The 15279-nt window shown below is 38.6% G+C and overlaps 1 protein-coding gene across 4 annotated transcripts in view; it reads right to left on the reverse strand.

Annotated features, from left to right (window-relative positions):
• Positions 1 to 15279, reverse strand: part of LOC113149195 (arf-GAP with Rho-GAP domain, ANK repeat and PH domain-containing protein 1) — a 46599-nt gene that overhangs the window by 23875 nt on the left and 7445 nt on the right. For 3 of the 4 annotated variants that reach the window (XM_026341126.1, XM_026341123.1, XM_026341114.1), the window contains exons 2-12: positions 12101 to 13182; positions 7727 to 7896; positions 5440 to 5525; positions 5258 to 5340; positions 3667 to 3816; positions 3366 to 3435; positions 2998 to 3118; positions 2612 to 2799; positions 2267 to 2373; positions 1216 to 1415; positions 920 to 1005 (exon numbers count right to left, since the gene is read on the reverse strand). In XM_026341126.1, the coding sequence (XP_026196911.1) occupies positions 920 to 1005; positions 1216 to 1415; positions 2267 to 2373; positions 2612 to 2799; positions 2998 to 3118; positions 3366 to 3435; positions 3667 to 3816; positions 5258 to 5340; positions 5440 to 5525; positions 7727 to 7896; positions 12101 to 13113 (2274 nt within the window). In that variant the 5' untranslated portion in view covers positions 13114 to 13182. Of the gene's footprint in view, positions 1 to 919; positions 1006 to 1215; positions 1416 to 2266; positions 2374 to 2611; positions 2800 to 2997; positions 3119 to 3365; positions 3436 to 3666; positions 3817 to 5257; positions 5341 to 5439; positions 5526 to 7726; positions 7897 to 10762; positions 11028 to 12100; positions 13183 to 15279 lie in introns of those variants that run through there. The other variant, XM_026341135.1, reaches the window with a different exon arrangement.

A 15279-nucleotide genomic window follows, 5' to 3' on the forward strand; every position in this document is an offset into this window, starting at 1 on the left:
TGCTGCAAACATGCTGCATAGCCAGACACCATCTCCTGGCAGCATTCCTGACAACTCTTAGTCTATTCCTCATGTGCAATGCCCTCCAGGTTCACTAACATTCTTCGTGTGCTTCAACTGCCTTCTTACAATCCCCACCAGGCATTTTCAATGAGGTTTAATTCAGGTGAGCTTCCAAGCATTCTTTTTTAAGTAAGTTTTGATGGACCTACTAAGGTATGCTTGGGGTCATTGTCCTGTTGGTAGGTGTTATAAAACCTAAGCATTAGTTTCTCACAGATAGCATAACATTTTCTCCTAGATATATCCTGATCTTAAATGAATACATCTTGGCTTTCACATGCTGCAGATTTACAGTGCCAGAAGAGGCAACGCAGAATCAGAGCATGACAAAGCCACCCCTATTCCATTAGCTTTGAACTTTTTTATTTTAACTTGGCTATATTCTTATTATATAATCAAACAGGACACTTTTAATATACCCCTAGGCAGTTCAGGTATATGATGTGTTCTATCTTAAGCACACCTGGTGCAACTAATCAAGCTCTTGAATAGTTGCAAACGATTTGCAAATGTTTGCTCTTAGAGTGGATTCTATTCAGGGTGTTAAATAATGACACTACTATTCATTAAAAATTGCATTTTGTGTTGAATTTGGAGGTATATTAGATGTGTTATGCTACTGAAATTGTTCTTGTTTGATTTGTCGAAAGCTAATTTTTGCCAGTACACCTAATTAGAAATGGGGGTTGAATAATATAGTATAGAGTATATACTGAGCAGCTCTACTGGAGCAGTTAGGGTTAAGGGCAGCGTAGGGATTAAGAGAGGAGACAAGTGCTCCCTGCTTTTTCACTTTTCTACCCAGATTTTTTCCTGCTGAAGTATCAAACTGGATCTCTATATTCTGTGTGTGTACCTGTACAAGCTCTTCTGTCCAGACTTTCTTGTCCATTTTTAGACTTCGAACCTTTGAGATGCTAGGACCTAGTCCTCTATGCTCTCCTGACACAGCACACAAACAAACACAAAACACAAGAAATCACATTAACATCAGATACTGTAGCACTAGTGTGAAATTTAGCAGAAAATGCATCGAATAATAAAAAACACATTCTATGTCCATATATTTTTGATACATGCAAATTTTGAGTATCTTCCACAATTTAAAAAAATATAGGAATGAAACACACAAACACAACCAGACATACAAACCTGCGCATCGTTTACAGACCACCACACACAAGTTGATGGCTGCCCATTCTGGTTTGGGAGCCCCACAATCAGCACAGAAACTGTTACTAGGCTCCGCCCAGATCTGGTCCGCCACCTCACTGTTGGACAATGCCTCACCTATAGCATTCCTCATGGCATCCACCCACTGCCCCTTCAGCTGCTCAGACTCTGCTATGAAACTGCGGAGAGAGACAAACGCACGGTCAAATGTTAACGAGGACATGACGGTGCCAAAGCCAACTGCTGAGTGTGCATATCCTTATGCTCATGAGTCCACTGAGTACTGACTCTTACCCTGCATTTGTTTTACTAAATATACTTGAGTCAAAGACAGGAAACTATACAAATTCATACACACACAGACAGATTTGTGGCTTGACGCAGACTCATGTCAGAATCCTTCCTCTTCTCATGAGCCTAACAAGATGCTTCCTACTGTGCTTAAAATACACACACAGACACACTTCTAAAATGGACAAATCAAAAACACAAATATTCTTCCTCTGCTTCTTGAAACATCTTATGCAGCTTTACCAGACACAAAAGCTGCACATGCAGCAACACAGACAGACATTTCAAATACACAAGCTTTTTCACATTTCCCCATCCTGTCAAGCTGAGCCGTTGCACTGCAGGCTGTGCACTTTCAGCCAAAAGACCACACACACCACATCAACACATGCACTTGAAATCACACACGTATGCCTCACATTTCTTTGCACACACTCTCTCACACACTCACACAAAGAGCTTTTCACATTCTCAAAAGATGTCCAGCTGAGGACTCTGCGGATAAATGCACGATGTAAGTTCTCAGGAAAACAACATGATCTAATTTCCCCCAAGTATCCTAGCACCAAGACCAACCCAGCCAGTGACTTACAATGAAAAATGGTTTTCTTTGCATTCTAATGCTTTGCTAAGATAAGTACACTAATGACCATTCAATGCATTTTGGGGATATAAAGCACACTTCCTGGTTAAGAGAGTGTAGTGTATACATATGGCAGAGTGAGTGTACATATAGTACCTGAAAATGCGATAAGGTGTGGTGAGATAAAAGCTCCGACGATCTGTGTCTTTAATATTTCCTACATTCATCTCAATGGCTGTGATACCAACACCAATACGATAGTCCTGAAAGAAAAATAGAGAAGAATTCAGCATTTGTCTCTGTATTATCAATCAACAGATGCATTTTAATCACTTAATATACTTTCTATTATTTTAGCACAGTTAAAAAAAAAACTTTAACAAATAATGTTCAGATTTCTTCTGCATAACATTTAACAAAGTAAAGAGAACCTAGATTTATCATAAGTATGTAATTTCAACAAACTGATTTGGTCTGTAATCACAGACAAATGGTCCTTACATCTATGTTTTTGTACAAGAAGACCTTATCCGAGGAGACGACAGTATAAAGTTTGGAGCGCAACCCTTTGAGTTCCAGATAACCCTGATGGTCTGGGGTCAAAGGTGAACCTGGATTCATGGAGCTGCTGCGATGATGGCGCCCCCTGGTGCAGTCCTGTAGTACAGTCACCCATTCATTTCTCTCAGCTGTAAGAATAATAACATGTTTAGCAAAATATACATGCATACATGTATGTCAGCAAACATAAATGTATATTTGTACATGGAGATGGCATATACACATACAACATATAGACATAGGACATATACACATATTTCATATTACAAACAGTAGCATAAATTAGACTCTATGGGGGTAAGGAATAAGCAGGTGACCAGACAAACCTTCACTTTCAGCCCTGAATATAAATGTTCGGTTATTTGTAGCAACTTCAAACTTGAGCTCTCCCACACTGGTCACATTAGTGATGAAGGCTGTGGAGATGATCCCTTTAGAATATACATCCTGCAATACAACAGACAGCAACAACTCCTCTGTTAAACAGATTCATACCTGCTACTCAGCATGCCGCATCTGTGTGTGTGTGTGTGTGTGTGTGTGTGTGTGTGTGTGTGTGTGTGTGTGTGTGTGTGTGTGTGTGTACGTTCGTGCATGTGTGTGTTATATGCGTTTGGGTGCGTAGGAAAGCATTTTAATACTTCAAGAGTGTAAGAATGACAAATGCAAAATGTGACACATCTTGTCTTGTTACCTTGTCACTGTCAAAATATCTCAGGTAGTCAACATCCAGTTTAACCCATCGTCTCTGGTAATAAAGGGCCCTATGAAGGCGGATACATACAAAAGACAAAAGGCAGATTACAAAAAGCACTCTTTAGTATAGGTCTTTTAGTATAATAGAGGAACTGGAATAACTACATTACAATAGTAACCTGGCACTATTAATTGACACCTTTATGCTCCACCAAAGCCTATTTATTGCTTGATCCTCTTTTAAGCAGAACCACACCTTGTGCGTATGCGTGTGTGTGTGTGTGTGTTTTCATTCATACCCCTGAGGTGGATTCTTGTCCAGCCAGCCACTCTTGATGACAGCAGTGAGCTGAGAGGAGTCTTCTTTAGTGGCTGAAACCTGCCTGCCAGTGTTTGGCAGGTAGACACTGCCTTGGCTGCTGATGCCTTCGTCCTGCCATAGGGTAGGCCTTAAAGAAATAAGCACATACATTAACACATACAGTGTAAAACCTAAAATCAATACTGGTATAACAATGTTAACTAAATTGTTAAATCAACCAATTATTGTAATATTCAAAGTGACACTGCTGATTAACTGTAATAAATGTTGAAGCAAGAATAAACAAGAATAAATAGAATAAACAAGCAAAAATAAACTGAACTGAACTGAGTTATAAAACAAAAAGCCAAAAATAGGCACAAATATAACAGATACTCTAACGACTCTGCATAGAAGTGCTAGTCAGTCCTGGTCATTACTGTTTTTTATCAACTCTTTTTGTAATCGAAGGGAACACATCAATATACTAACTAATATTTGCTGATGAAACCTATTTGTAATGAACAAAGGGGCCTCAAGAGTTTTTTATTTACTAGAACCTGAAAAGCTTGATGCAAAGTGTTAAATCAGGATTATTATTACATTTTAAATTAGCTTGCCAAGACAAGAGCAGAATAAATAATGCAACAGAACAAATGGTAAATAAAACATATAAGCAAGGAGACATTTTGAAGAATTTGAAACTAGAAAAACACAACTACAAACTACAAAGTTTAAAGTGACAGATAAGGAAAACTGTACTTACAATGAAGAGGGGTGGGGTATAGGAATTAGGGTTAAGTGCAAAATGTGCACATCACATTGATTGGTAAGATGTAAACATGGATAGTGATTAAAAGACAGGAATGTAACAGCTAAGTAAGTGGAGTAACAGTTGATGACATGACAGTAGTGAGTCTGGTTTAGATTAGCTGTACAGTTCAGTTGTTCAGGAGAGAAACATGTTCCAGAGTCTGTTCCTCTGATTCCCAGTCAAGGTCTTAATTGTTCTCAGTCTTTTCCCTGAGGGAAGCAGTTCAAAGACTAAGTGTCTGGAATGGGATGGGTCAAAAGTGATCTTTCTTGCATGGCGTTTGGCCTGGGAGCAGTTCAGCTGATAAATTGGGAGAATTTTCCAGCAAATGATCTTCTTAGCTAAACAAATGATGCGCTGCAGCCCTTCAATGTTCTGCACTGTACCAGACAGTGATGGATGTTGTGAGGATGTTTTGGTTCTGATTCGGATTCACCTTCTGACACAATGTCAATATGAAAAGTCTAAGTTGGATCAAGTCACAGATCAGGTCACTACTCAAATAATTGCATTTACGGTACATTCCTTTACAGAACTAAGTTTTCTAAAATATTGTATGCAGTGCATTTTAAGAGTGAATGAATGAAACACAGTAGGAGTATTTGCCTGTTCCAAATTAACATACACATTTGAAGCCTGAAAAGTATCAGTGGATGAGCAAGAAACCTTATTACCTCTGACCAGTCATTGTTGTACTGACAACAAAGGTCAACTCCGTCTCTGTGTGTTGCGTTTCTGTGTAAATGGTTTGTTTGTGTGTTGGTGCATGACTCACTCTTCATCATCCAACAGCTCGTCATCACTGTATAAAGAATTTTTCCGCTCCTTTAGCTGATGGGGAACATGCAGGGACATATCCTATTGGAGGAGACACTTGTCATTTACACTGTGCAGGAGATGAAGAGGAAGAACAATGCAAAAGGAGGAAACATTTTCACTCGCACTACACACTCTTACCCTGTCTGGTGTGTTCATGCGATGATCACCAAGACAGAAAAAGTCAGGATCCTCGTAGTCATTAGAATTATCAAGTGAACCCAACCCTAAAGGAGTAAAGAACAAATACAGATTTAAGTTACTGTAGACTAATATTTAAGGCACCAAGGGTCGGGGTTGAGTGTCTTGTTCTGGTACCCTTCAACATCTGACCAGGAAATGGTGGGAACCAGGAATTAAATCACCAACTCTGGGGTTCATTGACAAGTCCCCTACCAACTCTGCCCTTAAATCTACTACACTTAAACAGAATGAGTCGACTTACGTCACACCATGATATCCCAATAAGAAAAAAGAAAACTTTAAGTGGCTGTGACCTAAATTAATTATAATGCAACACAACATAGTGCTGTGGCATAGTTTCTTGGGAATTGGGTTGACTCAAAAACATTAATGGAAACTATTACTGCTGAGTATACATAAAAAACAGAGTAATGTTTGATATTGGAGGTTTTGTGGATACAGAGTCTTCCATTTTCTTAGTCTGAAACAAATACAGCTTCACTGATGAAACTGGACACAAATAAAAGTTATTCCAGAACAGAAACTTAATGGTCTGGGAAAGATGGTGAGAATTTTAATGGGACAACACTTGAGTACTAGCTATGATTGAGTCACTACTATGACTCTTTAACTAGTTTTTCAGGTTGACTGCCTTAAGTGAATTAGGCAAGCATATTGCCTCTGGCACAAGGGATAGCTTGAACAATATCAAGTTAAAACACTATTTTTTAGGATAAGACAATGCTGTCAAAATCGGATTAACTCTATTGGAATTCTGTCCCGTAAGTGCAAACACGTGGGACAGTTTTAAGTCTATGGCATGCACAACTGGTCTATCAACTTTTGTGCCTTTGACCTCTGCTGCACACAAGTATAATGTGTAAAGCTAGCTATAAAAGTAATTTAAAGTCATCAAGCACTGCAGCTGGTGGAAGTAGACAGGTATGGTTCAAGTTAGATCTAGATAGCTACTACAGACAATTTTTAGAGTAAGAAATTATGTCAAAGAATCTTTTTAGTCTGATGGGAAAATTCCTGTGAATAGAGGAGGAGACTGTCTGTAAATCAAAGACATAAGGAAGAGTGTTTGATGTAAAAAAAAGATAGCAGCCAAGACAACTATTTATAGATTTTGTAGGGCAACTGAGGAGTGTTACTGTTTTTTTTTCGCCTTCGGTAGCATGGAGAGCAGCACTACGTGGGGTATGTAACATTTTACAATGAAGTGACTGCCTGGTGTTGATGCCAAAAACTAAGAAAATGAGGAACAGACTGCAAATAACCAGAAGAATTTCCCTGTAAGTTTGTTGAAAATACCCTGCTTGTGTGGGATGTAGCATCATTTCAAGTGTCCTGTGCAGATTTCTGACCTCTGTTACCACAGCGGTGTTTTGATGAGCTCACTGCTCTTGTATTTGTTCTATCAGGAAGTGTTAGCATGAGGCCAGTAATGGAGCTTGTGTCATAGTAATGTAATGTGAAATGTATATATTGTTAAGATATACATATCTTGATATATTGTTATGATATATATGTTAGACCTTACCTAGACAGGTAATACATATATGTTTATGCATAAACGCTTATTGCCAGGTTCAAGTAAGCCTAAATATTGTAAAACTAAAAGATTAATTGAAAACCTGCTTTACTACAGAAAATTAAATTTGTTTGTAAAGAGACATAAATAAAAACTTCCTTATGAAAAAAAAAAAAGTTATTTACATGAAAGCAAAAATGCTGCTTACACTATGATGCTATAACCAAAATGCTATAGGTCAAATTTAACTATTTGCTCTTTTACTTACAAATGCCCATAAGTCAATAAAAAGCAGCCTAAAGCTCAATCCTTGGGAATCTAAAACCAAGACACATTGCATGTTTGGCTAATAAGATAGATTGTGATTCCAAAAGAATATAAACACATGTAACATGTTAACATAAAATATTGCACAGATGTTTCAAATGGATTCAGGTCTCAGCTCTACATTTTAGTTAAACAGCAGCTCAAATGTCAGTTTCTGGTCAATCTGACATGCCCTGCAGCTTGACTATAGCTCTCACTACTGTTTGAGCTATAGAGACAGGTTTCAGTGGTAACTTGAATGTCACTCAAAACGGCTCTACAAATATTTTTTTAAACTTAATGGATTAATTGGAATGAATTTCACTTATATATATATACAACCATTAGTAAGTGCTAATTGCTCAGTAAATGTTAAATGTAAATCCTGATTATATTACTTACTCGACTCACGGGGCGATTGGCAGACCCTCCTAGCAGGCAGAGCCGGCTGAGTTTCAGGTTGACTTGACTGTTGTGTGATTTCTTGATTTTGGGGTGTCCTGATGCGAGGTGGGACCTGTGGAGTTTGTTCCTGATGCATCTCGTCAGCAACCGTCTTGGTGGGAGAGGGGCTGAAGGATAAAGGGTTAGAGGACAGGTCAACAGAGGTTTGGAATTCCGGAGAGGAGTCCTCAGATGCCATGCTAATCTGAGATCGAGAAAAGATCCAGCGTAGACGGGCAATTCTAAACATCCTCTTTTGGGAAAGAAAGCCTTTCTTCCTGAGACAATTAACATCTGTCATTACTGTTGTCATTCCACAGTGAAAACTACAAAGGTAACTGCATTTGTGAGTCTACAAAAAGAATCCCACTACAAAAAAGGCAACTTCCAGGTAAAAAAACTGATGAGATGTTACAACAACGAAAAAGGGAAAAAAACACTGTGATACTAAGTCTTGTAGCTAGAATGAATCCATTCACTATTGCTTGGGAGGCAGGGTCATCTTTGAATAATTAGTAAGAGAACTGATCTGAGAGCTGTGGCTAACTGGTGTCCTGCTAAACTCCCCCTGACTACCCTGACTATGTAATTTTCTCTTTCTACTCTCTCTCTTTCTAGCAGCAAGTCTGAACCTGACACACCTTGCAAGATTCCAGTCCCATTTACACACAGCATACCTCTGGATCCCTGGGAAAAACACGCACAAATGTGCACACATTTGTGTTGGTATAACAGTAGTGTGGAGAAAATATGTGATGTAACAATACCTCAAATTCCTTTACCATCATTACCATGAATTTCAGTTTCCATACAGCACTGCAAAGACAGAACACTTCACTTGTCTTTATCAACAGTTTTATTGCAGTTTTTTTTTTTTTTTTTTTAGCAGTGTACTAGTTCTTTCTCCAACATAACGGAAACACAGTTCAGCTCTGGCCATGGTAATTGGCATCAGTAATGCAAAGACAGGTGAGGGATTCCTAAGAGATCCCAAGGTATTCCCAGACTGGATATATTCATCAAGGGAAATGAAATTAATTTACCCTCCCTTGTAAATCTCAACTTTAAATTCTCCACATGGGCCCCTCTACAGTGTAGTAGACAATAATAACTGTATGACTGTGTTTTCCAAATGCAAGACAAACACACGGGGCCGGCAGGCCTGATGTTACAAGGAAATACACACAACTGATTTATCAAACAATACCTCTCTGTTTACTCATTTACCCCTCTCTCCATCCATTCAAAACATGGTACAGTGTCTTACACCTAAATTATTGATTATTAAAACATCTCTTTGCTGTATCTCATTGTATTTTTGCTCTTAATGACATTTACGTAATCCAGAATGTCTTCCTTTATATAACATTTAGAAATGCAAAGTTTTGCATTACATTGGATACAGTATATTCTTTCCAGATTTTCGTGGTTACTTTGCTACTATTGCATTATTCTTTTATCATTGTTTAATTAGTCCCACCGTTCATTGTAAAGACACATAAACCCCAAAATTGTGTAATTTATTCTTTCAATAGTAACAGCTTATACACTGTATACTGTGCTGATGGGAAAGTCAAGAGTGAGCACACAGGCTTGGTTTCCATCCATCCAGTATTGTGAAAGTTCCTCTTTATTCCTCCCTTTTTTGAGAATTTCCTTCCCATTACAGCCTTTTACACTTACAAGGGCATGAAAGATAATTACACAACACAACTACGCAAGTAATATTTTTAACTTGACAAAATGTGACTTTGTTTCAGCATCATGTCTGAGTCAAATTGTAGTGAAAAACAAAATGGGAAGGATAAAGAACAATAAAATATATCAGAAAGCTTTAATAATGACAGGACAGTATCATCTATTCAATATACTTTTTTGCTTTGATAACCAATTACATCTATTGTTACAGGACAGACTATGCAGTGCTTTGTTCAATGTTGAGGCTGTTCGACTGAATACCCTACCATGGTCTGTGGGCTGACTCTAACACCAAGATAAACTGCTCTGTTGAGTTACCTTTTTAAGAGACACGTAGAAGTCTGTAATATAGAGTAACAGAGAAGACCGCAGATAACTACATTCAAAATTCAAAGTTTAAAGCAACAGGATGTTGTCCACAGGTCCTTGTGGACAAATTATATTGACTCTTTATGTACATGTTTATCAAGAAGCATTCATACTGTAAATATGTAATTCAATTTAATTTTGCTCTGTTTAAATATAAACCTGTAAATTATGCGATAAGGCACACAATTACAGGAAACTGACCTGTTCCTCCTTTTTTCTCAGAGGAAGAGTGTTGACAGGGGTCTGCCAGCTAGATGTTATATTTAACCTGCTCTTTGCTAGCTAACAGATGACAGCAGGCTGAAAAAACAATGACCATTCTTCTCTGCTCCCTCACTGTATGTTTATAAACTTGAATTTCTGGACAAACCTCTATATTTAAACTTACCTGACAATAAATCTAGGACACTTTCATTGCAGTGTAAGCAGATGCTGGTTATTTAAGCTCACATATATGTTCATCTCACAGTTTCTTTCTCTCTTTTAATTTAATTTAAACAAAATTACACAAAATATGCAGAAAGCTGACTAAGACTCCCATATATTGCCTGAAAGTATATCTTATTATCTGTCACAATGTCATATCATAGGGAGAGATTACACACCAAGATCTGTTCTGTGAACATTTATAAGCCTCAGGACAGGGCTGAATAGCTAGCCTCATTCAGCATCTTTAGAAAATTAAACTACCAGTCAAGGTCAATTAATCTCATGTAAACACAATAAAAAGTCTCACCAGCGGCACCCAATTTTCCATTCACGTAAATTAATCTAACAAAGCAGAAAACATGAACATAGCAAGAAAAACAGGCTTCCTTGTTTGCAACACTGACAGAGACAGCAGGGAGACAAAAGAAGAGGGAGTATGCTAATGACAAGTAGAGACCGACAATAGCTTTGTAGAGATATTATTTATATAAATGTTACCTGTCTCGACATGTTCAAAAGGACTCCTCTTCCATGATGACACAATAATCTTAAATGCACACACACACAGATCCGAAGAGCGAGGAAAGTAGGAGGAAATGACTGGCTTAAACAGAAGGTGGGAGGAGGCAACAAAACACACTAACAAGGAAACATGAGAGCAACAAGAGAGCGTGTGAATGTAGGCCGACGAAGGCTACAAAAAGTAGTTCCTGGTGACAAAAAGTTTGTTCTATCTGTCTTTTTTTTCCCCTCACTCTCACTTTCTCCCTGTGTCACACTCACAGAGGCTAACAGGGAGTAGAGTTTTAAACTGCTCTGTGGCAGTTCTTCTGCATTGTAACTTCCCCCATCTCTTTACAGCTTGTTTCCCTTAAAAAAAAAAAAAAAAAGACAGATATCATGCATACATTACTCATAAAAGAAGTACCCCAAAGCCTGAGGCAAGGTTCAAGTTTCTTTTCCTTTAACATGGGGACGAAACACACAGAAAAAAAATGCTGCTAGCGTGTGCCATTACCGTAAACTGCACAAACAGATGCTTTGATAAAAGATAAATTGCCTTCTTAAGGGAAAATGTGCAAGGTGAAAAACATACTACCAGTCAAACATTTAAACCTTGCAAAAAAAGACACAGTATATAAGGCATATATGTGGTAGATATAAAAAAGGCACCACTCAGGTGGTCAGGTATGAGCAACCACTAAACAGACCACACGAAGTCTCGCAGATCGGCTCCATCTTCTCAACAGGTTATGCTCAGTGTTTTTCTCATTCAAGGGGCCACTGACTTAAGGTCCACTGATCACTCAATGTGCTTCGGCCTTTTATTTTCAGGAAGTGTCTAATTTTAATTTCAGGAAGTGTTTAAAAGTCACCAACAACTTTTTCTGTTTATGTAAACTGCTGTTAATTTTGTCAAGACGCGTTTTACCATCTTGTCCACTAGATGGAAGCATCGTCATTTAAGAACTAATACAATTTTACAACGGTGATTATCAACCATTTCTTAATGAAAACTGTATAATGCTAAAACTTACTTACCTTAAATATGCCTCCAACAAAAGTTAATACACATACACTACTAAAGGCAGGGTAGAGGGGCGCAAGACAAATGCTCTGTGTTAGTTATTCTGCTTTATTTTTACAAATTTATCAGGATTCTTATTCTTCTCTTATAAATCAGTAATTAGCATATATGCCATAACCCTTAGGATAAGACCCATAATAGAGTGGGGGGACTCTCACTTCTTTGAAGACAGCCAGACTGAAAACTGACAATATTATTCAAAAACTGCAGTAATAAAATAATACATTACCCCAAAAAAATTGTCTTACCTGTTAGTTGAAGGAGACTGTGCAGAAGAACGTTGCGGGACTGGTGGGGGGCCTTTAGGTCCTCCCCCTACTTTTTTAGGGAGTGGTGGAGCTTCTCTGTTGTCACTGAGGAAAGCAGTGGGGGAGATGGGTGAAGTTTTCCTCTCCTCATCACTGACCAAAGATTGGTGATGTGGCTGAATGGCTAATGTCTGAGGCCGAGCATAGGTGGGGGTAGGGGTAGGGGTGTGGATGGGGGTTGAACTCTGGGTAACAGACCTACTCTGTTCTGCTGGGGCTTTAGCTACATGTCTGTCCAGTTTTGGGGAGTCAGGTGTTCGAGGTGGAGGTGAAGGGCTCAGGGCAGAGGTGAAGCGTTGTGGAGGGCAGTTGGGGGAGCTTCGTGGTGGGATAGGAGGTAAAGCGGTGTCGGAAGCTGAAGACACAATCAGGACAGGGGGACAGTCCACTGGTGCACTTGGGCGAAATTTAGTCCTCTCTTTGGGCACGGGCTTCTCCCTCTCTCCATCTACTCCTCCAATCCTAGATGCTGTTTGTCTTTGTTCAGCAACCGGCTTGTTCTCTCCTACCTTTAGATTCTCCTCTTTCATTCTGGACACCTGTCTCTCCTTAGGGACTGGTTTCTCTCTTTCTGTAGGTATAGGTCTCAAGGTCTCTCCATCTGTTCGCCTAGTGACAAGTTTTTCTTCCACCGGAATAGGAACAGGTCTTTCTCTCTGCAACACTTGAGTGTGACTTATTTCCTCTGATCTCTGATCTTTCTCTGACTGTGCATGAGAAGACCATGTATTAGACTGTGTGTCACGATGACTATGTGTTTTGCTTAGGCTAGTCAGGATACGTCTCTGGTGACCAGGCAGGATGATACCCATCAGCTCCAGCGTATCTGGCGTGAGATTGCGGCATTGTTGTAATGTTGCCAGCCCTGCGCTTCGAAATGCTTCAGAATATTGCTCCAGATGAAGCACACGCAACCAATCCCACACATTTATACAGGGTTCAGACTGAGACATGACTGATGTGTGTCTACGTCGACTACCACAGAGAACATGCAGATGTTAACCCCTCAAATCATGGTTTTCCTGTGGAGAAGAAAAAACATTAATAGTATAACAAAAAGTATTGCAAATATCAGCTCAAAAAAGACTTTTTCCCTGATCTAAACAAAATTGCTTCAGTTCCTCAAATGGATAACTGTGTTTTGCATCTCTGATTGCAAAGCAGTTTATGAATAACACTTCCTACATACTACACTATTTTAAGAGATCCTACATTGGGAAATGTGTTTTTTGATTCCTAATCAAGACAGAAATAAGTATGATTAATAATCAAGACAGAACTTGTATCAAGCATACAGGATTTTTATAGACTGCAAACGGAAGTGTTTAAGTTTGTGATAAAATGCACAATGGACAACTCTCACCTCAGTAAAACAGGAAGTTGCGTTAATGCCTCAACAGCAAGTAACACTTTAGCCATTTTGATAAGCAATGTCATTTTCAACAGCACTTCTGCTCTATTTAGAGTCTATGCACAGTTTGAACACATATACACTGGTGATCAAAATTAGAGAACCTACAATTTCCTACAAATCAAGGTCATTGCTTAGTCTTATTTGAAATGATCTAAACAGGTGTAAAATAGCAATATTTTAGGAATATTCATATATGTCAGTAGTTACAAATATTCTGAATTACACCTGTTTGATCCCAGTTATTATGGCTAATTTAGCAACTGGCGCTAATTTCTGGCGTTATTTTCTGACATATCCTACTTAACTGGCACCCAAACCTTCCAGTTTTCACTGCCTTTGCAAGATGATGAGCTGTTCTAAAGTCAATGAAACCCTCTGGCAGCAGGTTGTGCAGATGAAGGCCAAAGGGATGACCCTATTAGCCATAGCAAGAGAAGTCAGTCATTCCAAATCTGTGATTTTCAGAATATTGAATCTTTACAATGTCACAAAATCCCCTAAGAAGGCTGGTTGTCAATGAAAGACAAATGCTAGAGAGGACAGGATGATACAGAGAATGTCAATGGGCAATCAGTTCAACACTACAACTGCAATTGCTCGCCAGTTCAGGGCAGGGTAAGGATCTGTCTCGTCATACAGTCTTGACTTTTAAGAGCATTTGGACTAATAGTCCACTCTGCTGTGACCAAACCTCATAATAGCAGAATGAATCAAACGGCTAGACCAACCTTTGTTGAGAGGCATGTTGTGTGGACAGAGAAGAATAGGTCCAAAGTTCACCTCAGTAATGAAACAAATTTTTATTTATTTGGGTCTGATGGGAAACATTATGTTCATCATTGAACTGGGAGAAGACTGAACCAAAGTGTGTTATGAAGTCAGTGAAAGGTGGAGGAAGAAGTGTCATGGTTTTGCATGGTAACAGTGATTGCTGTTCTCTAATTTTGATCACTGCGTTTTTTGCAGTGCTTTGGTATTTTGTAAAACACTGTTCTAGTAGGTATAGCCACAAATAAAATTCCTTCAAATGTCCAGCAATGAAGATGACATTATTTGTGAACAAATCAATTGGTCATAAATTGTTCTCTAATTTTGATCTCCAGTGTAAATCATGCATAGATCATGCAGTCAGAAATTTCTCAAGTCACTGCACAGGTCAGAGGATCATACCTGATTCCTCGCCTAAGGTATGTATTCATTTTTTTATGCGCTATACATAAGATGCCTTCTTATCATCAAACATATCTGATTTAATTGTTGGACATACATGAATAGATAGCATCTTTATAATTCCTGCTAACATGCAGCCAGTGCTGTAACACTATCATTCAACAGACCCGACAAGGGAGGAGGTGTAATTGACAGTACAGTACAGTATTAGCACACACCATATGTTTACATCGACTCACTTTATTCTCTCCACATCTCTGTATCATACTGTAACACCTTTAATAGATTCAGTGTTTGCTTCCATCCATTGTTGTCCATTTATTTTTATGATGAAGTGTGTCTTATGAATTGTTGGACTCCATCAAAGTATAGGTATATAGTATAAAGTACACATAGCCACAAAACTATCGAACGTTGGACTCTGTAGACACAAATCTATTTCTCCAAGAAACCTGATGTTTAACATTAAAATAAATTGGTGTTTGTAGTTTCTTTCAGGTATAATCCAGCTGAAGAAAGGGTTTGAGCCTTTGAG

Source organism: Anabas testudineus, chromosome 13 (assembly GCF_900324465.2).
Source record: "Anabas testudineus chromosome 13, fAnaTes1.2, whole genome shotgun sequence".
In the NCBI taxonomy this organism is placed as follows: Eukaryota; Metazoa; Chordata; class Actinopteri; order Anabantiformes; family Anabantidae; genus Anabas; species Anabas testudineus.